The sequence below is a fragment of the Stegostoma tigrinum genome, chromosome 7, assembly GCF_030684315.1.
Source record: "Stegostoma tigrinum isolate sSteTig4 chromosome 7, sSteTig4.hap1, whole genome shotgun sequence".
Lineage (NCBI taxonomy): Eukaryota > Metazoa > Chordata > Chondrichthyes > Orectolobiformes > Stegostomatidae > Stegostoma > Stegostoma tigrinum.
Genome location: NC_081360.1, coordinates 73,020,498 through 73,046,503, shown reverse-complemented (window position 1 = coordinate 73,046,503; position 26,006 = coordinate 73,020,498). Strand labels below are relative to the sequence as shown.

Genomic DNA, 26,006 nt, shown 5'->3' with positions numbered 1-26,006 from the left:
GAAGTGGGGGAGATCCTTAACGAGCATTTTGTATCTTGTTCGTCTAGGAGAAGCACATGACGGATGTTGAGGTCAGGGATAAGAGTGTGAATAAGAACAAAGAAACCTACACAGCACAGGAACAGGCCCTTTGGCCCTCCAAGCCTGCGCCGATCAAAATACTCTAGAGAATGTCAATATACTGAAGGAAATAGCGAGTTTTGAGAAGATTTGTAGCTCAGGTTGAGGTTCTGGATGTGAGTTTGGTCGCTGAGCTGGAAGGTTAGTTTTCAGACGTTTCGTCACCATTCTAGGTCACATCATCAGTGAGCCTCCGACGAAGCGCTGGTGTTATGTTTGTTGAGAAACACATTGACTTGGAGCCAAATCTACCATCCCCTGAGAAAAAGAACAGGAAATGACATCACCAACCCAAGGAAACCTAACCAGATAAATAGAAAGCGGGACATAACACCAGCGCTTCGTCGGAGGCTCACTGATGATGTTACCTAGAATGGTGATGAAACGTCTGAAAACTAACCTTCCAGCTCAGCGAGCAAACTCACATCCAGAACTGAAGGAAATTTTGGGTCTCTAAAATTGCATTAAGGTAGACAAGTCCTTGGGACCAGATTGGACCTATCACAGGTTACTGAGGGAGGTAAGGAAAGAAATAGCTAGGGCATTAGCAGATATCTCCATATATTCTTTGGACCACAGGCAAAGTTCTAGAGGACTGAAGATTAGCCAATATTGCTCCCATTTTTAAGAAAGGAAGCAGGGATAATCCAGGAAATTATAGTCTGGTGAGCCTGATGTCTGTGGTAGGGAAGTTCTTAAGTCAAAATACTGAAGGGCAAGATATATGCACATTTGGAAGAAAAATGTTCTTGATAGTGACTGGCAGGTTGGTTTTGTACAGGGAAGGTCTTGTTTAACCAACCCGATTGAATTTTTTTGAAGAGGTGACAAAGATAATTTATGAGGAAAGGGCTTAAGTAAGACAATTGATAATGTCCCACATGGCTGATTGGTACGAAAACTAAAATCACATGGGATTCTGGGTGACCTAATTAGAGAAGTACAAAACTGACTTGGTCATAGTAATCAGAGGGTAGCAGTGGGATGGTGTTTTTCAGAATGAAGACCAGTAATTAGTGGTGTTCCACAGGGATCAGTCTTAGGTCCTCTGTTGTTTGTAGTATGTGCAAATGATCTGGAGGAAAATGTGGGTGGTCTGATTAGCAAATCTGTAGATGACACGAAGATTGGTGGAGTTGCCGTCAGTACCAACAATTGAGAGGATACAAATAGATTGGTGACTTGGGCACAGAAATGGCAGATCGAATTTAATTCAGACAAACGTGTGGTGATGGATTTTGGAGGATTAAATTTAGGTGTAAATTATACTGCAACTGACAGAACCCTTAGGAACATTAACATTCAGATGGATCTGAGTGTGCAGGTCCACAGTTCCCTAAAGTGGCAACATAGGTGACCAAGGTGATTAAGGCGGCATATGGCATGCTTGCCTTCATCAGCTGGGGCATAGACTACAAAGAGTTACAGCCATACAAAACCCTTGTTAGGCCACATTTTGGAGTATGAGGGGGGTCAATACAGTGTGGAGCTGGAGGAACACAGTAGGTCAGGCAGCATTAGGACCTGATGAAGGTTCCCAACCCAAAACACAGACTCTTCTGCTCCTCCGAGGGTGCCTGACCTGCTGTGTTTCTCCAGCTCCACACTGTATTGACCGACTCCAGCATCTGCAGTTTTTCCTATCTCTCTTTGGAGCATTCTGTACAGCTGTGGTCACCATGTTACCAGAAGGGCGTGGTAGCTGTGGAAAAAGTACACAGAATGTTCACCAGGATATGCCTGGTCTTGAGGGCACTAACTATGTGGAAAGGTTAAAAAGACTTGAAACGTTTTCATTGGAAAGACAGCAGCTGACAGGAAACCTGATAGAGGTCTAAAAAATTATGGAAGGAATATATAGGGTGGATAGTTAGAGGGATTTTCTCAGCGTTGAAGTTTCAATTACAAGGGGGCACAGGTTCAAGGTGAGAGGGAGAAAGTTTAAAGGTGAGGCAAGTTTTTCAGAATGCTAGGAGCCTGGATTACATGCCACAAGTAGTGGTGGAAGCAGACATGTTGGCAACATTTAAGAGGCAGCTGGGTGGTTACATGAATAGGGAAAGAATAGAGGGATTTGGATCAAATAAGGGAAGGTTTGTTCAGATTTTTGTTTTAGTTAGGCCATGATGATTGACACAGGGTTGGAGGGCTGAAGGGCCTGTTCCTGTGCTGTACTGTTCGTTTGTTCAAATGGTATGTTAACCTTCATAATGGGAGGATTTGAGTAGAGGGATACAGGAGCTCTAAGTTCTTGATGCAAAGGTACAGAGTTTTGAGAGGCCACATGTGGAGTGTTATGTGCTGTTTTTGACTCCTTATCTGAGGAAGGAAGATCTGACTACGGATGTAACGGAAGTTTACCAGACTGACTCTTGGGATGGCTGATGCATGAAGATAGACTAGTTCGATTAGGACAACATTCATTTCAGTTTAGAAGAATGAGGGGGTAGTCTTATTGAAACCCATGAATTTCTAACAGGACTTGAAAGGGTAAATGCAAGAAGAAAGTTCCTGATGACCGCAGAGTCCAGAACCACGGGTCACGGTCTAATGACACAGAGTAGACCATTTAGGCTAGAGATGAGAAGAAGTTTCTTCACCCACACTGGTGAGCCTATGGAATTCTCCACTACAAAAAGCGATGGAGGCGAAAACACTGAATGTTTTCAAGATGGAGTTAGATATAGTTCTTAGGGCTAAAGGGAACAGAAGGTAATGGCAAGAAAGCAAGAACAAGGTACTGGGTTGGATGGTCAGCCACGGTCGTACTGAATGGCAGAATGGCCAAGTCCTGTTCCTATTTCTATGCTTCTGTCCAGACCATTCAGAAACAAAACCTCCCTCAAACTCCTGATCAACGAAGAAAAATGCCAGCTTGACTAATCTTTCCTCACAGCTGTATTATTCCAGTGCTGACAACATCCAGATAAACATCCTTTATATTTTCTCCAGTGCAATTACATCATTTCTGCAATTAGGTGACCAGGACTGCATACATAACTCATGGATTTATATATTATCAAATATAAGATCCCTGCCTTTATATTGCATTCCTTGGCTAATAAAGGGAAGGATTTCATATGTTTTCTTAACCACCGATTTACCAGCTCTGCAACCTTCAGGGGATCTGCAGACATTGACCTTTTCTAACCAGTATTTTGCTACTAGTGTGGACTTCTTTCCCTTGTTTGATCTCTCCATACGTACCACTACATTCTTGGGTACATTTTGCAGAATTAAAATTCCATTTCTTAATTGCCTGTCCACCTGATCAGTCCATTATATCTTCTTGTAGCCTACAGCTATCCTTCTTGCTATCAAACATACAACCAACCTTTGTGTCATCTGCAAACAGACACAGCACTGAGCCTTGCAGTATCCCATTGGAAACAGCCTTCCAGTGACAACTGTCAACAACTACTATTTGTTCCCTGCCACTGAACTAATTTTGTATCCATCTTGCTACATTCTCCAAGAGTCTATGGGTTTATCTTTTAACATATGTCCGTCGTACGGGATCTTGTCAAAAGCCGTGTTAAAATCACTCTAGGCCACTTTAATTGCATTACCCTCATTACTTTTTTTGAAAAATTCAAATAAAATTAGGCAGGCACAGTATTCCCTTAATAAATCTGTGCTAACCATCCATGTTTAATCGTGCCTTTTTAAGTGGCAGTTTGACCTGATGTTTCAGAATTTGTTTCAATGATTTGTCCAATTCTGAGAATAGACTGACTGGTCTGTAATTAGAGTACCTATCCCTCGCTCCATTTTTTCAACAAAAGGTTGAATGTTAGTAGTCCTCCAATCCTCTAGCACCACACGCATATCTACTCAGGATCGAAAAATATCATGATTAAACCTGCTATTCCCATCCTAGATTCTTTTAACAACTGTGGGTATATTTTATCTGGTCCTGGTGATTTTTCACTTCCACAGTTATTATTTCCATTAATGTATTTTTTCCTATTTTTATGACATCTAATGCTTCACAGCTCCCTTTTTATTATAATATTTATATTGTCACCTTCTTCTGAGAAGACAGAGTTTACATTAAGAACACTTTCCACCTCAAGGGAGGTAACAGTAGTTTAAGACAGGAACCTTTAGAACATATGTGCATATTGGATCAAATGGTACTATGTTTTTTCATCCTGGCTGCATGTGAAGCTACCTTATACATTCAGTTGCATACACTATTAAATGTACTATCTATTTCAAATAAAGTGAACAGTCCTAAGATCAAAGCAATATTTTACAAACGATACTAATTCTCAAAACATAAATTTAGAATTTATCTTCAGCTTATCAAAAAGAATAATATCGCAGGGATACCTGTCTGTGTCGGATGAATTAGAAGCTGCCGCTCTCAAACTTTCTGGGTTTGATGGAGAAGTATTTACTCTGGATGACCGATGTGTGGAATCACTAGCAAACAAATAATTGCTGAGAAACCTCCAAATTGCAATAATTGGGTAAAATAATGTATTCAAGAAAGCCCACAATCCTCCTTCCGAGGATCGTATCATTGATGAAGTTGACCGTCCGCCCTACAAATACAAGAATAAGCTCAGGGTTACTGAGTGAATCTAAATCAAAGCTTTTTAGTATTTAGTAGTCTATTTTAGTTAGTGGGTTGCCTGTAGAGATTACAAAGACTTGTCTATTAAACCAGCTCCAAATGCGGTGGAATGCAAAATTACTGCCAAATGGAAGCATTTCAAACACAGTTCATTGATATTGCTCACTTCACGTCATAGTTGCTTGGTAAAGATTCTGCTTTTTCTGATTTACACATTCTCTGGACACTTTTTCTTTATTTACCTTGGACTGCTTTGCATCATCATCTTTGTTTAAATTAATAAATCCTGCCCTCTACCCTAACACAGACCTCCTCTTTTGTTTTTTACCCCCTAACCACCCTGGTGTTGTACTTGCTTTAGATCTGTGACACCTCTAACCTTCCATTCTATGAGTCATTAATAATTTCCTTCTCCACTGATGCCCACAGATGGCCTCCAAAGCATTCACAGCTTTCTCTGCTTTTAAGTTATAATTTCCCATCAATCTATTTGTAAAATAGGTCTGACTTGGTTTCTAAACATAACTACTCTCAAAACTGTTTACTACAACATTCCTGCATAATACAGGAACATAAAAACACAGGAAAAGCAGTAGACCATTCAGCAGGCCTTTAGTCTCTTCTACCATTCATGAAGACGATGACTGATTTGCGGCCAAAACCCATATGCCTGCCTTTGGCCTATGCCACTGAATACCTTTTGCTTATCAACGGTTTACCTATCTCAGATCTAAAATCAACAACTGACTTTACAACACTCCCAACAATATTCAAGAAGCATGATATCATCCAGGACAAAGCAACGCACCCGGTCGTTTGTGGATCTAGTGCCATTCACTTACTCCACCACTGATGCTCAGTAGCAGCAGTGTGTACTATCTACAAGAGGCACTGCAGAAATTCACCAAAGATCCTCAAACAGCATCTTCCAAACCCATAGCCACTTTCATCTAGAAGGTCAAGGGCAGCAGATATATGGGAATACCACCACCTCCAAGCTCCCCTTGAAGCCACTCACCATCCTGACTTGGAAATATATTGCTATTCCTTCAATGTCACTGGGTCAAAATCCTGGAATTTCCTCCCTAATAGCATTGTGGGTCAACCCACAGCTGGAGGAATTCCACAGTTCAAGAAGATAGCCCACCACCACCACCTTCTCAAGGGCAACAAGGGATGGGGAAGAAATGCTGGCCTACCAGCGACAACCACACCCTACAAATGAATAGGAACAAAAAAAAACTGATCTAGCTTTCACTGCTGTTTGTGGTACAGCATTCCAAATATTCATCCCCATGTATCAAAGTGCTTGTTAACAATCTCTCCTGAACAGTCCAGCCCTAAATTTGGAGAACAGACCCCCTTGCTCAAGAATCTGAACTTGAGAAAAGATTTCTCTCCACCCTGTCTTTACACTGATCGAACAGATTATCACAAACATCATGACAAGCTGGATTCTAAACTTAATTTTAATTAATTCTCCTGTGAGTTCATAACAACACAAACTGATATCACTCTCAGGAAGATCAACAACATTGATAATTTACTTGATTATTTAACTTAAATTGATCATTTACTAGAGTTAACATGGAGTCCAGTGACCTCCATCAGTTCTGAAAGCAACTGGGAAATGGTGGTATTTATGCAGATGGCGTGGGGGTGGGGGGTAGCTGCTATCACTGCATCTGAAAAATCTCTCTCCAAAATCCCATCTCATGCTATCTCAAAGCTGTTCTACCCTCCAGTTCCACTTAATTTTTTGGCTTGTTTCAAATTTTAACTAAGAGCTTTTGCTATCGTTTCAAGTATTAAGGAACACAAGCTGCAACAACTCAAGAGTACAATGCCCCACTGGAACCTTCCATCCCTCTCCTTTCTGGACACAAAACTTACCTCTTGTCAGGTATTTAAGACACTTTCTAACCTTTGTTCTGATTCTGAATAGTCTGTACTCAAAGGGCTTAGTTTTATCTCTTTATGTCACCACCTCAATGAATTTGAGACACAACATGACGTTAAACTCTGCTTCTTATATCTCTGTGCTCATGTACATAGAACATTTCTAGGGACAGGAAGCTCTCCCTATCCCACAGACACGTTCATCCAATTCTCCTTTCTCCCAGGCCCCTCCCTCTGGTTTCTTATCTGCATTCAACCTGTTAATCGACAACTGGCGACATGACACCAGTTGCCTCAATTCTTCTGCCCCAGCCACCATTCTAAGCCATCTCCCACTGAAATGACTTCATTCAATGCTCTCGGATCCAAACTTGACTTTGTAATCAAACCTGAAGAGGGCGGTGCTCTTATTGTTTGGCATAATGACCTGGAGCTTGCAGAGGCTAGCCACCAGCTCTCAAACACCTCCTATATACCCGGATCATGGCTGCACCATTGAACATCAAGTTATTGTTTTCACCACTGTCACCAAACTCATCTCCCCAACACAGCATCACAACTACAATTTACAACCCTGTTCAGCCCTCTTCTACCATCTTCCCAAAGGAATGGTGGCACAGTAGCTCAGTGGTTAGTCCTGCTGTTTCACAGCGCCAGGGAGATGGGTTCAATTCCACAGGTGACTGTGTGGAGTTTGCACATTCTCTCTGTGTCTGTGTGGGTTTCCTCCCACAGTCCAGAGATGCACAGGTTAAGTGGACTGGCGATGTTAAATCACCCAGAGTGTCCACTGATGTACAAGCTGGGTGAATTAAGAAATGCGAGGTTACAGGGATAGGGTAGGGGATGAGTCTGGGTAGGATGTTTTTTGGACAGTTGGTATGGGCTCAACGGGCTGAACTGCCTGCTTCCACACTGCCAGAATTCTATGAATCTACAAAATCCACAAACAGAATTGCCCATGCAGACCCATTATTTCAGCTGGTTTCTGCTCTATGGAAATTATTTCTTCTTACTTTAACTCAATTTTTAAAAAATATATATTTTCTAATCAACCAGTTCAGAGATGGCACAGAGTCATACAGCACAGAAACAGACTCTGTGGTCCAACCAGTCCATGCCAAGTCTCATCCCAAACTCAACTTGTCTCAACTGCCTGTGCCTGGCCCATATCCCTCCAAACCTTTCCTATTCATGTATCCACACAAATGTCTTTTGAACGTTGAAATTGTACCCATATCCAGCATGTCCTCAGGAAGTTCATTCCACACGCGAACCATCTTCTGTGTAAAAAATTTGCCCTCATGTCTTTTTTTTTAAATCTCTCTCCTCTCACCTTAAAAATGTGCCCCCTAGACTTAAAATCCCCCATTTTAAGCCAAAGACAACAACCATCAACTCTAGCTATACCTCGCATTGTTCAACTTTTGTGTCATCTGCAAACTTACGATCCATGCTTTCTATATTCTCAAAATCATTTATTTAAATGACAAATGAATGTGGACCGAATACTGATCCTTTGGAATATCGATCCCTTGGAATACCAGTGGTCACAGGTCTCCGCTCTGAAAAAAATAACCCTCCACAAAGCTAATTTTGTATTCAATTGGCAAGCTTACGCTGAATCGCTTTGATCTAACTTTGCTAATTAGACTATGATGCATACCCTTGTCAAAGACTTGTAAGTCCAAGTAAACAATATCTACCAGTCTGTCCTCAATCTTTTTGGTTACTTCATTAAAAAACTTCAATCAAGTCTGAGAGATACAATTTCCCTTGCACAAAGCCATGTTGATTATCCCTAAGATAATAAAATGTGAGGCTGGATGAACACAGCAGGCCCAGCAGCATCTCAGGAGCTCCTGAGATGCTGCTAGGCTTGCTGTGTTCATCCAGCCTCACATTTTATTATCTTGGATTCTCCAGCATCTGCAGATTATGCCTAAGCACTCCTTATCTCTCCAAATGCACGTAAATTCTATCTTTCAGAGTCACCTCCGACAATTTATTCTCCACTGATGTCAGACTCACAGGACTAAAGTTTACAGGCTTCTCCTTACAGCCTTTCTTGAACAACGGTACAATGGTATCCACCCTCCAGTCCTCCAGTATTTCACTAGTGTTTATAGATTAAAAAAAATTTCTGCTAGGGCCCTGTAATTTCCTAACTTACCATAAAGTCCTGAGATAGAAGTGGCCAGGTCATGGAGACTCATCTACCCTAATGTTTTCTAAGACCTCTAGCACTTCCTCTGTGGTAATATGAACTGTTCGACTAGAAATAGTCATTTGATATCTCTCCCATCTTCTGAGATTCAACACAAAGACGACCTTGTTGATCTTTAAGGGTTCCTATTTTCTTCCTAGTTGCTCTCTTGCTCTTAAAGTGTTTATAGAATTTTTTTTGGATTATCTTTACCTTATCTACCAAGGCTATCTCATTTTCCCTCTGCCTTCCTGATTTCCTTAAGAATGCTCCGACGCTCTTTACATTCTTCAAGAGATTCAGTTGATTTCAGCTGTCTATATCTATGATTTTTTTTCATTCTTGATTAGATCCTCAATGCCCTTATTCATCCATCCTACTCGGGTGCCTCCCACAATGCTTTCTCAGGTACACTGATGACACTATCAGTGCTGCTTCTGTTTTTGAGATAATGGGAACTGTAGATGCTGGAGAATCCAAGATAACAAAGTGTGAAGCTGGATGAACACAGCAGGCCAAGCAGCATCTCAGGAGCACAAAAGCTGATGTTTCAGGCCTAGACCCTTCATCAGAGAGGGGGATGGGGAGAGGGTTCTGGAATAAATAGGGAGAGAGGGGGAGGCGGACCGAAAACCAGCCCAGTTCGTCCACTCACCCCAGTGCATCACACAGCTAGCCCAGCTCGTCCCCTCCCCCCACTGCATCCCAAAACCAGCCCAGCTTGTCTCACCTCCCTAACCTGTTCTTCCTCTTACCCATCCCTTCCTCCCACCTCAAGCCGCACCTCCATTTCCTACCTACTAACCTCATCCCACCTCCTCGACCTGCCCGTCTTCCCTGGACTGACCTATCCCCTCCCTACTTCCCCACCTATACTCTCCTCTCCACCTATCTTCTTTTCTCTCCATCTTCGGTCCGCTTCCGCCTCTCTCCCTATTTATTCCAGAACCATCTCCCCATCCCCCTCTCTGAAGAAGGGTCCAGGACCAAAACGTCAGCTTTTGTGCTCCTGAGATGCTGCTTGGCCTGCTGTGTTCATCCAGCTTCACACTTTATTATCTTGCTTCTGTTTATATCCTGATTTTGGAAAAACTGATCAATTTTGCTTCCAATCTCCATACTTCACCTTCAGCTGGTCCGTTTATGAGTCCTCCCCTCCTTGATATCTGTTTTCATTTCTGGGGACAGGCTGGGCACTGATATCCAGTACAAACCCATCAACCTCCACAGTTACCTTAATTATACACCCTCACACTGCTTCCTACAAGGACTTCATTCCATTCTCACAGTTTCTCAGTCCGATCTGTTCGGATGATATCACTTTTTGCAGGATGGACTCGGACATGTTCGCCTTCTTCCTCAACTGAGGATTCCCTGCCACTATGGTTGACAGGGTCCTCAACTGCATCAGATATATTTCCCATACTGCTGCTTTGACTCCTACCCTTCCCTCCCACTAGGATCGTCCTCACTTTTCACTCCAAAAGCCTCCACACTGATAAGATCATAAGCTGACATTTCTGCAATCCCTAGCAGGATGCCACCACCAAACATATTCCTCTCCCCTCCCTTAATAGCGTTTCTCACATACCTCTCTCCCTGGGACTCCACGATCCACTCCTCCTCAACACCCAGCACCTTCTCACATCCACACAGCACCTTCCCCAGCAATCACGGAAGGTGCAATACTTGCTTGTTTACCTCATCCCTTCTTATTATCCAAGGCCTCAGAAACATTTCTCAGGTAAAGCAATAATTCACCTGAACTTCATTCAATCTGGTTTACAGAATTCACTGCACACAATGTAAGGGCTCCCCTACACTGGGGAGATAAAATGTAGACTGGGTGACTACCTGGCCGAAGATCTCCCTTTGTCCATAAAAATGACCCCTAGCTTCCAGTTGCCTGCCACTTCAACACACCACTGTGTTTCCATGTTGACATGTGTGTGTCAGGTCTGCTCCAGTGCTCTGGCAAAGGTCAATGCAAGCTGAAGAAACAAGAACTCATCTTCTGTCTAGGCATCTTACGGCCTTCAAGATTGAACATTGAGTTTAACAATTTCAGAGCGTGAACATCTATTCATCTCGCTGCTGCATTGCACCCCCCACTCCCCCGCAAGCAGGATAAATACCACCATTTCTCAGTTCTGGTTAAGGCTCACTGGACAAGAAATGTCAACCCTTTTTCTCTCCACACATCCTACCAGACATACTGAGTTTCACCAGCACTTTGTTTTTGCTTCACATCTCCAGCACCCGCAGTTCTTTGCTTTACTTTATCATTTACTAGGGATGGTGTGTGTCGGAAATGTTTTGCTGAATGCGGACAGCATGCCACATTACAGGATTTTTAAATTCTAATCTTTGCTAATCCATTTGATCTAAACTGTGCCTTGGAAGGCATCAAAATCCACGTTTTACCAGTACATGACAAATCAGTAAACTCAACAGGCAACCAAGTTCAGAAGTCCACAAAAATACTGCTTGAAAATAATCACAAACATGAAATGTTGAAATATTCAATGTACTTTAAAGTTAGTTATGTTTTAAGTGTAATGTAGTAGAACTGGGTAGTAATGTACAGAAGTTTAAAAAAATGCAGCTTTAAAATTTACTGCAATGATGTTCGCTTTCATTCGAAGAAAGATCAAGGATATTCCATTTAATTCGTACATCAGCTGTAAACTTCTTTAAAAATATTACTGTTTTGAAATTCAAAAATATTATATTACTTTTCAAGTAAATTTCAGGTCTTTTTGTGGTGTTAGATGAAGTCAGATGGAGAGAATTCTAATACATGCTTATTCCTGGATGCGCATACTTACTGTTAATCTATTGACTTTCTGTGTGGTGTTTAATTCAATGGGTTATTTTATGTACACAAATTGGTTATCTTTCCAGCAAGAAATTACTTTGTTCTGGTAATAACTGCAAAGAGGCTTGTGTCTTTCCAACACAGTTCCAAACTATTTAAATTTTGCTACCTGTCCCTTTTCTTCGTTTCAATATTCCTAAGTTGGTTTTAACATGCTCATATATTGTTCTTTATAGGGATGGAGACAGCAAGAATTGGGGGAGAAAAAAAGCATTTTCAAAAACATACTGGGACTAGGATGATTGAGGCACTTGGTACCAACTCCAGCTCAGTCAGTGTTTTGCTGTAATCGTCCTTTGTAAATTGCTTCCTTGGAAAAGTTATTGCCAATTCAAAGTGTCCATAAATACCACCAACTTGCTGCAAGAAAGGAATTTAAGTCAGACATGGTGAATTTTTCATAAAATCATCCAGTTGTGCAAATGGTAGGTAGATACATCAGGTGATAAATTGCTGAAAACTGTCGAAAACTATAACAATATTTTCCTAGCAAGATCTACTGAATAGATTTCAAATAATTTTAAAAATGAACAATAATTTACAGAAATTGCTGGAGGAACATTGCAGGCCTGGCAGCATCTGTGGTGAGAAAGCAGTGTTCTGCTGAAAGGTTAGTGGGCTTGCAACATTAACTCTGCTTTCTCTCCATAGATGCTGCCAGACCGGAGTTTCTCCAGCAATTTCTGTTCTTCTTTCAGATCTCTAGCATCCACAGTTTTTGTTTTAGTTAACTACAAATTTATACCTCTACAATGCATTTTACACAACAAGACATCTTGAAGCACTTCAGGAGGAGCATTACGTGATTCATTTTGGTACCAAAGACAATGAGAGAAGGCGTTATAAAATGAAGGATGCAATTCTAAAGAGAATGCAGGAGCATAGGTATCTGGGTGCGTGTGCACAAACCATTAAAAAGACTGCAGGGCTGAGTAATTAATGAAGGACGCAGAATCCTAAGGTTTACAAACTGGGGCGCAGAAAGGAAGATTACAATAAATTGAATAAAACACAATAAAACTATGGTTCAACTTTGATAGTGCAGCCTCCACCCTGGGAACCATAATTCAGGAAAGACGTGAAGGCATCACAATGAATGGAGAAAGGGTCCAGGTGAATGATTTCAGCAATTCTAGTTACTTTGGTTGGGTTTGAGGGGGGGGGGGGAAGGAGAGCTGGGCTGTTATCCTTTAAGAAACACAGGCTAAGAGAGTTATTTTTTAATTCACTGACTGGACATGGGTGTCTCTGGCATTTATTGATTATCCCTAATTGCCCAGAGGGCAATAAATTGTCACCCAAAAGACTGTGGGTGTGGAGTCACAAACAGACTAGGCCAGGCAGGGATGTCAGATTTCCTTGTGTAGAAATCACTAGAGGTCTCCAAAATAATTACACATCGTGGCAGCATAACTAAAAAGAAGCTGCTTACATTTAAGGGATAAATGAGCATCAGAGGACACCACTGTATGGTGACTACCGAAGGATCAGTGCAATATGAAGAAAGAATTTTTTTACGCAACAAGTGCTTAGGACCCAGAATGTACTGCCTGAATGCGTGATGGAGGGCGATTCAACTATGGCTTTGAAAATGGAATTTAATAATTGCTGATTATATTTAAATATCTGAAGAGAAAATATTTGCAGGCTATGGGGAAAAAGACAGGCGAGTAGGAATAGGTGAGTGACTCCGGTAAGACTTTCATTCCATGCTGTAATCATTTTATGATTCTATCATAAAGCAAAATATGACACTGAACCACATAAGATTTTTGGATGGACAACTAAGATTTTGGTTAAAGAGTTTGGCTTTAAGAAATGCCTGAAAGAAAGCAGGGAGGTGGAGAAGTTTAGCGCACAGGCAGGTAAACGTACAGCCAAACAAAGATGATGCATTTCAAATCAACCTTGATGAAGATACCACAATCAATGGAGTACAGATGTTGCAGAGGGTTGAGGGTTGGAGAGGAGGTTACAGAAGGAGAGAAGTGGGGCCATAAAATGACAATTAATTATTTTAAGGTGTTGCTTAACTGGGAGCTGGTAAACATTGTGAGAAGCTGTCTTCCTGTGCAAGACATGTCTAAGACAAGAGGGCATTAGCTTAAGATCAGGAGTAAGTGGTTTAAGAGACGATCTGAGGGAAAAACCTTTGCATCCAGAGAGTGGTGGAAGTATGGAACATGCTGCCTGAGAAGGTAGGGGAGGAAAGTACTCTCGCAACATACAAGCAGTTCTGGACAAACATTTAAAATACCAGAAAGTAGTAGGCTGTGGACCTAGTGCAGGTAAATGAGATCAGTATAGTTTGGGGTTGTTGGTCAGCACAGACATGATGGATCTAAGGGCCTGCTTCTGTTCTGTATGAGTATGGCAAATAGGGCCGATGAGTGAATGGAATTTATAGACAGAGGTGTTTTAGAACCAAAGCATTAGAATAGTCCTTTAAATTCTTGCTTCAGAGATAGAAACATATGTGTTTAATCAGCTACGTTTCACTGACCCAAGGTTCCAAATGGAATGCTACACTACATTAAATTAGAAACTTCAATCAACTTTAACGTTTGAACCAAAAATTCACAGTTAATTTTTGATTTGCTGAATGAAAGCTTGTTCTTTGGAGTCAAAGTTTAGAACCTGCTAATCCATCAGGATGTGAATTTTACTCCTGGTCCCAGAAAAAAATACTTGCACAACAAAATACAACACAAAATGTAACAGTGACCCCATTGTAAAGGTGCCTCTGAACAACAGTGATCCTGTTAGAATTTCACATTGAACTCAAGAATGAGAAACATGGAACTAAAACTTAACCTTATACTAGAATGAAGGGGTAGGGCAGCCTAAAAAGTGGCAGACATATATTAAATAATTCTCAAAGACCTATTCTGTGGCTAACAAAAGTAGTTAAGCAATGTATCAGGCCAAAACAAGTGGCTCACAATTCTGCAAAGATTAATGGTAGGTCAGAGGTCTGAAGAAATTTTAGAAATCAACAATTATTTTAAAAAGTGAGAACATAGGTTATGTCAGAGACCTAGCTAGAAATAGGGACAAGGTAATAAGATTTTCTACAAACAAAAATGGAAGGAACAACTGAATTGAATGCTGACCCATTACAGGATGACAATCAAGAATTAATAATGAGAAGTAAGGAAACGGTGGAAATGTTAAAAAGTGGAATGCCACAAAGAATCCTAAAAGAACTGAAAATCAATATGGAAAGGGGAAGAACTAAAACAATTATAATGGACAGAGTGGTGGTAATTTTCCCCAAATTCATTGGATTTTGAAAGCTCCCATCATTTTGGAAAACAACAAATGTAACATTTAAATCAAAGAAAGAAGGCAGACGGAAAGCAGGAAAATAGAGGCTAGGTTGAGTAATAACTTTCATAAGGAAAATGCTTGAAATCATTAAGGAAGTATGAACAGGACATTTAGAAAATGACAACAGAATCAGACAGAGTCAATGTGATAATAAAATGTGAGGCTGGATGAACACAGCAGGCCAAGCAGCATCTCAGGAGCACAGTGCTCCTGAGATGCTGCTTGGCCTGCTGTGTTCATCCAGCCTCACATTTTATTATCTTGGAATTCTCCAGCATCTGCAGTTCCCATTATCTCAGAGTCAATGTGATATTGTAAAAGGGAAATTGTATTTGATTAATTTATTAGAATTCTTTGAGCAAGAACAAACAGGGTAATGAGGAGCCAAAACATGTAACATATCTGAATTTCCAAAAAAAAGTGAAACGATTACTAAACAATGTAAAAGTTTGTGTGTTGTAGGTATTACAAATTAGCATGAAGAGGGCATTGGTTAACTAACAGAAAGCAGATCGCAATAAGAAAGAATTCTTTTGTGTTGGCAAACTATAGCTAACGGAATGCCATAACAATCAGTGCTGTGATCCCAGCTATTAATAAACTATTATTTATGTGCATTCGGGAACCAAATGTATGACAGCTAAACTTGCAGATGACACAATGTTGGGAGGACAGCAAACAGTGAAAAGGACAAAGAAAGTCGTAGGTTAAGCAAGTGCAGGAATGTAGAAAATAGGAGTATAACATGAGAAAATGTGAGCTTTTCCATTTCGGTAAAAAGCAGAATTTTAAAAAAAATACGTATTGGAGAGAGGCTGCTGTAGTCTGTGATATATAGGTATCAGTGTCCAGGTATATACATCACATAAGGCCAGCATATCAGTATAGCAAGGGATAAGGTCGACAAATAAAATTATTATATTAAAATTAGGGAAAGTGTTGGTGAGTTCTACAGGGCAACATTTTGGATTTTGGCTTCCGTACCTCAGGAGGAACCTATTTCATTGCAAGCAATTCAGGGTAGGTTTGCGCGACTAATTCATGAGATGGAAGGTTTGTCTTACAAGGGAAGCTCGAGTAGGTTAGCCCTTACGAGGGAAGCTCGAGTAGGTTAGCCCTATACTCCGAATTGAATGAATGAAAGGTAATCCAGTCGAAACATAAGATTCTGAAGGGGCTTAATGGGATGAACGCTGGGAAAATTTTCTGCTTGGGCATAAGCCTGGAACTGAGACGGGGGGGGGGGGGGGGGGGGGTGGCTGCCACAGGTTAAAATGGAGATGACGAAGTTTTTTTTTCCTTTCAGAGTTGTTACACTTTGTAATCTCTTTTCTGAAGAAAAGCAGCAGATAGGGTCATGGATGTATTTAAGGTTGAGGTAGAAAATACTTTGACCAACAAATTAAGTGTTATGGGGACAGGAAGGAAAGTTAAGTCCACAATCAGATCAGCTATGGATTCAGTGAATAGTGCAGCAGTTTCGAAATGGCTAATGGTCTACTTGTGCTTCTATTTCTAATGGTCTTATCTGATTATTGTGTGTACCTGGTGCTGCGACTTTGTCTCATCAAAATGCTTTGGAATGAAAAGCAACAGTGATAGGATAGGGAAGTTTAATTACTATCAATCAGCAGGAAGTTGTGGGAAAAGCCAGTGCAATGAGGGATAAGATAATGAAAATGTAAGGCATGGGCACAGCTTCAAATGAGGATCCACACAATTCAACAAATAAAAAGTCAACCTTATTCAATTTGTTTTTACCGATTCTGCAAACTGTCTCGCTTCTAATAAAGTGGCTACCGCTGAGAATTGGTTTGTAAAGGAAGATCCATCAGGGAGTCTAAACTGGATTCGGCACATATTGCTACAAGACAAAAGACAGCATTTTAACCAACTTGTAATAAGACTATTTCTGACTAAGTAACTCCAAGTTCAGACTCACCATATTGAAAATGCAAATATATTAAGGCTGATCAATATCTGAACAGGTTCTCATGACATTACAAATAGAAGCTCAATTTTACTCTTCAGAAAGCCTGAAGAATGCTAAAATAGGAAGCAATCTTCACACACCTTCAAAGAGATAAAAATCAACATATGAATCTCAAACTTCAAATCCAGTTGGAGCCCATCACTATTTATAGAAGTACCAAATTAGTGTCAACCGTCTGCATCCTATCAATGTAAAATAGTTTTATGATATTTATCCAAAGATTTAATTTAGTACTTGTAACATTTTCAATGTTTATTTAGCATATTTAAATGTTTAATTAATAATTTTTTTTAAAAAGTAACTTCGTAATTTGCTCTGTAGCACTTTACAATACAGGTTGAATTCCTGATACTGACAGTGAAACAGATCTATATGTACTGCGTTGCTTTTGACCTCAGAAATTATTTTTTTTTTAAAACTAAATAATGTTCACACCTTGTATGCCTCAGATAAAAACAGCAAGAGAATGGGTTTCTAATCAGGGCTTTTCTATTTAGGATTCCAAGTTTGCTGAATGATGACGATAACGTTAACACCAGTTCATTTACAGTTTTGTTTTTCTGAATGTGGTATGTTTTTACAATGTATCTTTGTTGAATAATTGACAAATAAACTAAGTACTTTTCCTGCATAAATTCTGTCACTTAAGTTTAACTTCCCCTAAACACAGTTCTCCTGTCCCTTAGGTCTGGCAAAGTCCAGAGCTTCCTTAGTACTGACACACACTACCTTGTGTTCTTGCTACATTACACTGCTGTATTCTTAATGGCCACGAGTTACAACCCAGGATGGGCTGTGGTGTAATCCTAGCCCCAAACTATTTTTTTTAAAGTGAGACTGAATTTGGTGGGAAAGCAGCCATCTATGGCTACCCATATGCAACATCAAGAGCATTTCTGATGTCTTAATGCTTCCTCTTGGCGATAGACTGGGGACGGAGAGGAGCAACCCAGTTAAGATCTTCCCCATGTGCCTACCACCTCTTCAAATGCTTATCTGGTTATAGTTGTGACCATGTAATCCTCTGGAAGGGCTGCTCACCACAATGGTGGTCCTGCACCTCTACTCATTTTCACTTCAAATATATAAAAACATTGATCTCAACATGAAAAGTGGCTCCTTTCCCTCCTTAATGTGACAGCACATTCAGGAATGGAAGGCTACAAATTATCCTTAAAGCTTTGACAGCACATCCATCATTCCTAAATGGTGGCATTTGTAACCATCTGGCCATTCAGTAGCAAATCCAGCTTAAATCCATATTAAGTGACTGATCACTATATAGCATGAGATCAGGATGTGCATCTGAACTGGTGAAGTCCCAATCCAGAACAGAAAATCTGCTTGGAGCTGAATTATATTTGTGAAATAGAGTGGGAAATGGAGAGCAAAGGAGTAAAACCTAACTCCCTTAATATCTAACAAAGTGATGTTAGAGGGAACATTCCAGGTAAATTTTCAAGCAAACAGTCTCTTGTTCAAAGACTGAACTCAGCCTAAAAATGAATACCAAATGTTAAATGTACATACAAAAATAGAAACTTCTGGAAAATCTCATAGGTCTGGCAGCACCTGTTAGCCTAATCAGTTAACATTTTGGGTCCACTGACCATTCTTCAGAACTGGTCAGAACGTCCTCCATTCGGAGGAAGGGTCACTGGGCTTGAAATGTTAACTGATTTCTCTTCACAGATGCTGCCAGGGCTGCTGAGCTTTTCCAGCAATTTCGGTTTTTGTTTCGAATTTCTAGTATCTACAGTTCTTTCGGTGTTTATTAAATGTACACATTTAGATAGGTTTCATTGAATGCAATACCTTCTTTCCTTTTTGCTCTTTGCATCTACATTGGCCTGCCTCTGCATCTCAGCTGCTCTTTTGGCAACTTCAGCTTCTTCTTTCGTCTTTGCATAGCGTGCAGCTCTCTCTGCACGGTCCTAATAAGGAAAATTCTTTCCAGTTATTACTAAATATTGTTCATTTCACTGGTTCATCTACTTTTGCATAAATCATTGTATAACATTCATGACCTTCCTCATACCAAAGCTTTACATATTAAACAATTTAATTTTTGACAGACAGCATCCTAAACATTGTTATATTTTTGTCAGCCAAGTGGGGGAAAAATTCCATTAAATTCAAAAATAAATAATTTTGCTTTAAAGCCTCATATCTGTGGATTCTATTTTTGATAAATTTAAGGAAAAGATAGTATGACTCCAAAACAAATCTGGGTATGATCACAGAGAAGGGATTCAGAAATAAGTAGAGTTGGAAAATTTTACGGAGTACTCATTAGTCCCGTTTTTAAAAATCTATTTTGTTACAATCTTTATATGATTAAATTAACTGGCACATCACTTTGCGTACAACCAGTAGTTCCAGAACAGAGCCTCTTCCAGGTTTGAATTCCTGTTTCAACTGGCATTGCTGTTGTGGACTACTGCCTACACAAGAGAGAATAATTGGAACACTACCATTTCACTTCAGTTAAATGCATCTTCGGATATGCTGAATGTAACATTGTGATAATGCTATCCAAAGATGCAACCACTGATTAGACCATCTTACCTTCTTAAATAGATGAGAAGACTTTGGCCGCGCTGAAGCTGTGAGATAGATGGAGACTAAATATGTTCTCCTAAACAGTGATGTTTGGCTTTTACGTAGGGCAGAATTTCAAAACTTAGTTAAGGAATTAAACAAGATTCTTAATTGTCAAAGCACAAACCAATGCAATCTGCTGTCTTATTCTTTCTCGTGCTAAACGCTCTTCTTCTTTATCTCGGCTTCGTTCCTCAAGCATTCTTTTTGTCCTGTCTTCCTCTTGTTTTCTTTTGAATTCCACCATTTCCTTGCCAACTTTCCTACGCTCAATTTCAACTTTAATTTCATTCTGAAAAGATATGTTTGAAACAGTTATAAAACAAGGCTTCAATAATTTTACAAGTTAAATTTAATATATTTTAACTTTCTTTTTCTCTTAGACAAAGTGAGACAAGTGAAGTCTACACAGTTTAAAGAGCACCAAATGCTGGTATCCTTCATAACTACTGCAGTGTAATTGTTGAAAATCATCATAAAACAGGGTATTTTCCTGCTTTGTAAGAAATAATGAGAATACTTGACTATCAACAATACCCAAAACCATTGCTTATCCTTTGTTCCACAGGTTTGGGAATATCTAGTACTGCCCTTCTTCCCTTTTCCTACCTACCATCTTTCTTTACATTTTGGACTTAATTCAGAAAGAGGAAATACACAGCTATTTGAACATACAATAACCCAAAGCACTGATGAAAATTTTCCATGAAAAGGTAGGTGTAATCATTAATTTGAAGAAGTTGTATGACCAACACTTCCTTAAGATACTTGGGGGGAAAAAAATATTAAAGTAGTAGTCCTGGTGTACTCTATTACATATTATAAATGAACATATCAAAAATAGCACAAGCAATGCCACAGGAGTTGAGTAAATACAAGCAAGTTCAAATCTACCACACATTAGTGTAGGATAATAAAATGCACCACTCTATGCTTAAGTTGAGAACAGCTAGCTCCAGTGATGTTAAAATTGTAATTCTAAGCACCTTACGTCATGACAAGATTTTCCTACTTTTTAGAATGGACTCAGATAGCTATAAAACCTACTTTGACAGCAAATAAACAATAGCTATACTTCTTTATACTCTGTGGGTGAAACTCTCTTATTTCAAGCCATTATACACTCTAATGTAAGTTTTTCAGATGACGGAACTGTACTAAGCAGCTCTTCTGTACTTGCAGATTTTGATGCAATTGGTCAACAAGAATCGAAGTATCCAAAATACAAGGCAACACGTATTTGTTTTCACAGTTGTGGCAATTATTTCAAATAGGTAGATAATGGTGAAACGCAAAACTTCCTAAAAAACCAACAGTAGTTATTTTTATTTTCAAAGCAGTTGGGGGTGGGCGGTGGAGAAGAGAGCTGGATCAATGCAACATCATCATTGAAGGTGTCAGGTTAAAATAACTGCCCTTTGTGAAGGTGTGCAAATTTATTCAGTTATCTGACAGTTTCAAGAGAAATTTTTACATTGTAGTGCAATTCATAACTAAAACAAACTCTAAGCTCTTTCAGAGAAAGCCAGGCTGAACTTACAAGAAACCGTTAAAAGCTGAGATGGATGATTTTGCTCTTACAGCATAAATCATATTATCCATGTTTTTCAAAAATAACCTAAAATTTCTAGGTTCTTTTTAGGTCAATTATATTTTAAACCGGCATTCAAAAATCTGAAAACCTCAATAAATTGTAATTTTTTGTAAATTTATTTGTTCATGGGTTGAGCATCTCTAGCTAGGCCAGTGTTTATCTTGTGAAGTAGCAGGGAGTTGACATCTTGAATAGTTGCAGTCCTTGGGATGTAGGTACACCCATAGAACAGTAATGACCTCAGAGGGGAACACGCAGGTGATGGTGTTCCCATTAATCTTCTGCTTGTCCTTCTTGGTGACAGAGATTATCCATATCGAGGGAGTGCCAAAGGAGCCTTAGAAAGTTGTTATGGTGGATCACACAGATGATACAAAACGCAGCCACTGTGAGTTGATGGTGAATGGAGTGCACATTATGAAGCTTATTTTGTCCTGGATGGTGTTTAACTTCTAGAGTACTGTCAGAGTTGTTCTCATCCAGACAAGCGGACAGCACTCCATCACACTCCTGAATTGTGCCTTGTGGATGGTGGACAGTGTTTCCCAATCTCCAACCTACTTTTCTGGCTGGTGTTTACATGGCTGGTCCAGCTCAGTTTCTGGTCAATTTCAATCCCTAGGATGTTCACAACAGGGTTCCAGTGATGGTCATTGAATGGCAAAAGCCAATGGCTAGATTCTCTCTTGTTGGAAATGGTGATCCCCTGCTATTTGTGTAGCTTTAACGTTACTTGCAGCTCATCAGTCCAAGCTTGGATGTTGTTCAGGTCTTGCTGCATATGGACAATGCAGTACCTGAGAAGTCACAAATGCTGCTGAACAGTATTCAGTGGCAAACATTCCCATTTCTGCCCTTATGTTGGAGGGGAGGTCATTGATGAAGCAATTGAGGATGCTTTGACTTGACAAACTTCCCAATTCCCATTGACTTCAGTTTGGTTCAGGATCCAAAGGATATGATCAAGGACAATCACTGTTACTTCCTCTCGAGTGAGGCTCTTTTTCCATTTTTGGAAGAAAACAGCAATGAGGTTAGGAGCTGAAAACAAACTATGTCAATGCGCAGGTCATTGCTGACTAAGTGCTATTTAGTACTACGGTCATCAATCCTTACCAGAACTTTACTGATGTCTGCCAGGTTGGGTTAGCACTGCTTTTTATGTACCTGGGTAATTGCTCACATTGTTGGGTGGATGCCAGTGTGTTCCCATATTTGAACAGCTTGATTATGGATTTCTGGAAAATGTTGTTTTTAAACCATTGATGGGATGTATCAAGGTTGTTTGCAATATCCAGCGTTTTCAGCCATTTCTTGATGTCATATGCAGTGAATTAGCGAAAGACTGGCATCTGTGATGCTCAGGAGGCAGAGATGGATCATCCATTTGGTACTTCTGCTGAAGGTGGATGCAAACGTTTCAGCCTCGTCTTTTGTGCCAATGCACTGGGCTCCCCATTCTCATGGATGCAAGTACCTACAGACCCTCCTCCTCTTATGATTTTTAATTACCACCACCATTCATGACAAGACACAGCAGGGCCACAGAGCTCAGACCTGATTTATTTTTATTCACCGAGGGGAATGTGAGCATCATTGGCTGGCTGACATTTATTGCCTGTCTATAGCTGATCTTGAGGTGGTGGTGGCGAGCTGCCTTCTTGAACTGTTGTAGTCCACATGCTGTAAGCAGACCCAAATTATCCCTGAGGGAGGGCATTCCAGGATTTTGCTCCACCGATGCTAAAGGAATGGCGATATATTTCCAAGACAGGATGGTGAGTGGCTTGGAGGGGAACATGCTGATGGCGGTGTTCCCAGGTGTCTACAGCCTCGGTCCCTCGAAACACGTGTTTGGGTTTGGAAGGCGCAGGCTAAAGATCTTAGGTGAGTTTCTGCACTGTATCTTGTCAATCATACATACTGCAATTGAACATAAAAGGAGTAGAAGCAGTGCCAATCAAGTGGATAGCTTTAAGCTTCTTGAGTGCTGTTGGCGCTGCACCCAGTCAGGCATGTGGGTAGTATTCATTCACACTCCTAACAAGCCTTGTAGATGATGGATAATCTCCAGGGAGTCAGGGGTGAGTTACTTTCTGCAGTAATCAGAGTCTTTGATCTGTTCTTGTAGCCAGTGTTTACGTGGTGAGCCAAGTTGAGTTTTTGGTCAATGGTAACCCAAAAGATGTTAATAATGGGAGGTTCAGTGATGCTAACACCATTGAAAGTCAAGGGGCAGTGGTTAGAACATCTCTTATTGGAGACTGCCTTTGCTTGGTATTTGAGGGGTACAAATGTTTCTTGCCACTTGTCAGCCCAAGCCTGGATACTGTTGCATGTTTTATTATCCGAGGAGTTGTGAATGGTGCTGACCATTGCACAATCATCAACGATAGTTCACACTGCTGTCCTTATGATGGAAGATAAATCATCGATGAAGCAGCTGAAGATGGTTGGGCCAAGGACACTACTTGAAGAACATCTGCAGAGATATCCTGGAACTGAAATGAATGAGCCCCAACAACGGCAACCATACTGATCCTACGTGTCAGGTCTAATTCCAGCTAGTGGAGAGTTTTCCCCCTTGAACCCAGTGATTCCAGTTTTGCTAGGACTCCTTGATACCACACTCGTGGGAATGAGGCTGTGTCAAGGACCGCACTCTCACCACACTTCTGGAATACAGCTCTTTTGTCCATGGTTGAACCAAAGTCGTAATTATGAGGTCAGGAGCAGTGCGGTTCTTGCAGACCCAAATTAGGTGTCCATCAGCAGAGTTATAGCTGAGCAGACACTGCTTGAAAGTACTCTTAATGACACCTTCCATCACTTTATGGTCCGAAATAAAGTTTCAGGGAAGCAAGATGGCACTGGCAAGCAAGACGTTGGTTTGAAGTGTGTCTACTTCAATGACAGGAGCATCCGGAATAAGGTAGGTGAACTTGCAGCATGGGTTGGCACCTGGGACTTCGATGTTGTGGCCATTTCGGAGACATGGATAGAGCAGGGACAGGAATGGTTGTTGCAGGTTCCGGGATTTAGATGTTTCAGTAAGAACAGAGAAGATGGTAAAAGGGGCAGAGGTGTGGCATTGTTGGTCAAGGACAGTATTACAGTTGCAGAAAGGATATTTGGGGACTCGTCAACTGAGGTAGTATGGGCTGAGGTTAGAAACAGGAAAGGAGAGGTCACCCTGTTGGGAGTTTTCTATAGGCCTCCAATAGTTCCAGAGGTGTAGAGGAAAGGATGGCAAAGATGATTCTTGATAGGAGTGAGAGAGACAGGGTAGTTGTCATGGGGGACATCAACTTTCGAAATATTGACTGGGAACACTAAAGTTTGAGTACTACAGATGGGTCAGTTTTTGTCCAGTGTGTACAGGGGGGCTTCCTGACACAGTATGTAGATCGGCCAACAAGGGGCGAAGCCACATTAGATTAGGTACTGGGTAATGAGCCTGGCCAGCTGTTAGATTTGGAAGTAGGTGAGCACTTTGGTGATAGCGATCACAATTCAGTTATGTTTACTTTAGTGATGGAAAGGGATAGGTGTGTACAACTGGGCAAGAGTTATAGCTGGGGGAACAGCAATTACGATGAAATTAGGCAAGATTTAGGGAGCATAGGATGGGGAAGGAAACTGCAGGGGATGGGCACATTAGAAATGTGGAGCTTATTCAAGGAAAAGCTCCTGTGTGTCCTAGATAAGTGTGTACCTGTCAGGCAGGGAGGAAGCTTTAGAGTGCGGGAGCCGTGGCTTACGAAGGAGGTGGAATCTCTGGTCAAGAGGAAGAACAAGGCTTATGTTAGGATGAGATGTGAAGGCTCAGTTCGGGCACTTGAGGACTACGAGGTAGCCAGGAAAGGCCTAAAGAGAGAGCTCAGAAGAGCCAGGAGGAGACATGAGAAGTTGTTGATGGATAGGATCAGGGTAAACCCTAAGGCTTTCTATAGGTATTTAAGGAATAAAAGAATGACAAGAGTGAGATTAGGCCTAATCAAGGATAGTAGTGGTAAGTTGTGTGTGGAGTCAGATGAGAAAGGAGAAGCGCTCAATGAATAATTTTCAACAGTATTCACTCTAGAAAGCAACAGTGTTGTTGAGGAGAATACGGAGATACAGGCTACAAGTCTAGGTGGGATTGAGGTTCACAAGGAAGAGGTATTAGAAATCCTACAGAGTGTGAAAAGATAGATAAGTCCCCTGGGCCGGATGGGATTTATCCTCAGATCCTCTGGGAAGCCAGGGAGGAGATTGCTGAGCCTTTGGCATTGATCTTTAACTCGTCATTGTCTACAGGAATAGTGCCAGAAAACTGGAGGATAGCAAATGTGGTTCCCCTGTTCAAGATGGGGAGTAGAGACAATCCTGGTAATTATAGACCAGTGAGCCTTACCTCAGTTGTTGGTAAAGTGTTGGAAAAGGTTATAAGGGATAGGATTTATAATCATTTAGAAAAGAATAATTTGATTAGGGATAGTTAGCACGGTTTTGTGAAGGGAAGGTCGTGCCTCACAAACCTTATTGAGGTGGCCAAACAGGTAGATGAGAGTAAACCGGTTGATGTGGTGTATATGGATATCAGCAAGGCATTCGACAAGGTTACCCACAATAGGCTATTGTACAAAATGCGGAGGAATGGAATTGTGGGAGATATAGCAGTTTGGATCGGAAATTGGCTTGCTCAAAGAAGGCAGAGGGTGATCGTTGATGGGAAATGTTCATCCTGGAGCGCAGTTACTAGTGGTGTACCCCAAGGGTCGGTGTTGGGACCACTGCTGTTTGTCATTTTTATAAATGACC

At 40.8% G+C, this 26,006-nt stretch overlaps 1 protein-coding gene across 1 annotated transcript in view; it reads right to left on the bottom strand.

Annotated features, from left to right (window-relative positions):
- The window catches only part of ubxn4 (UBX domain protein 4), a 61,366-nt gene that overhangs the window by 7,155 nt on the left and 28,205 nt on the right, over positions 1–26,006 (bottom strand). The window contains exons 8-12 of the mRNA XM_048534593.1: positions 19,737–19,901; positions 18,824–18,942; positions 16,777–16,879; positions 11,914–12,045; positions 4,456–4,670 (exon numbers count right to left, since the gene is read on the bottom strand). Coding sequence (XP_048390550.1) covers positions 4,456–4,670; positions 11,914–12,045; positions 16,777–16,879; positions 18,824–18,942; positions 19,737–19,901 — 734 coding nt within the window. The remainder of the gene's footprint in view (positions 1–4,455; positions 4,671–11,913; positions 12,046–16,776; positions 16,880–18,823; positions 18,943–19,736; positions 19,902–26,006) is intronic.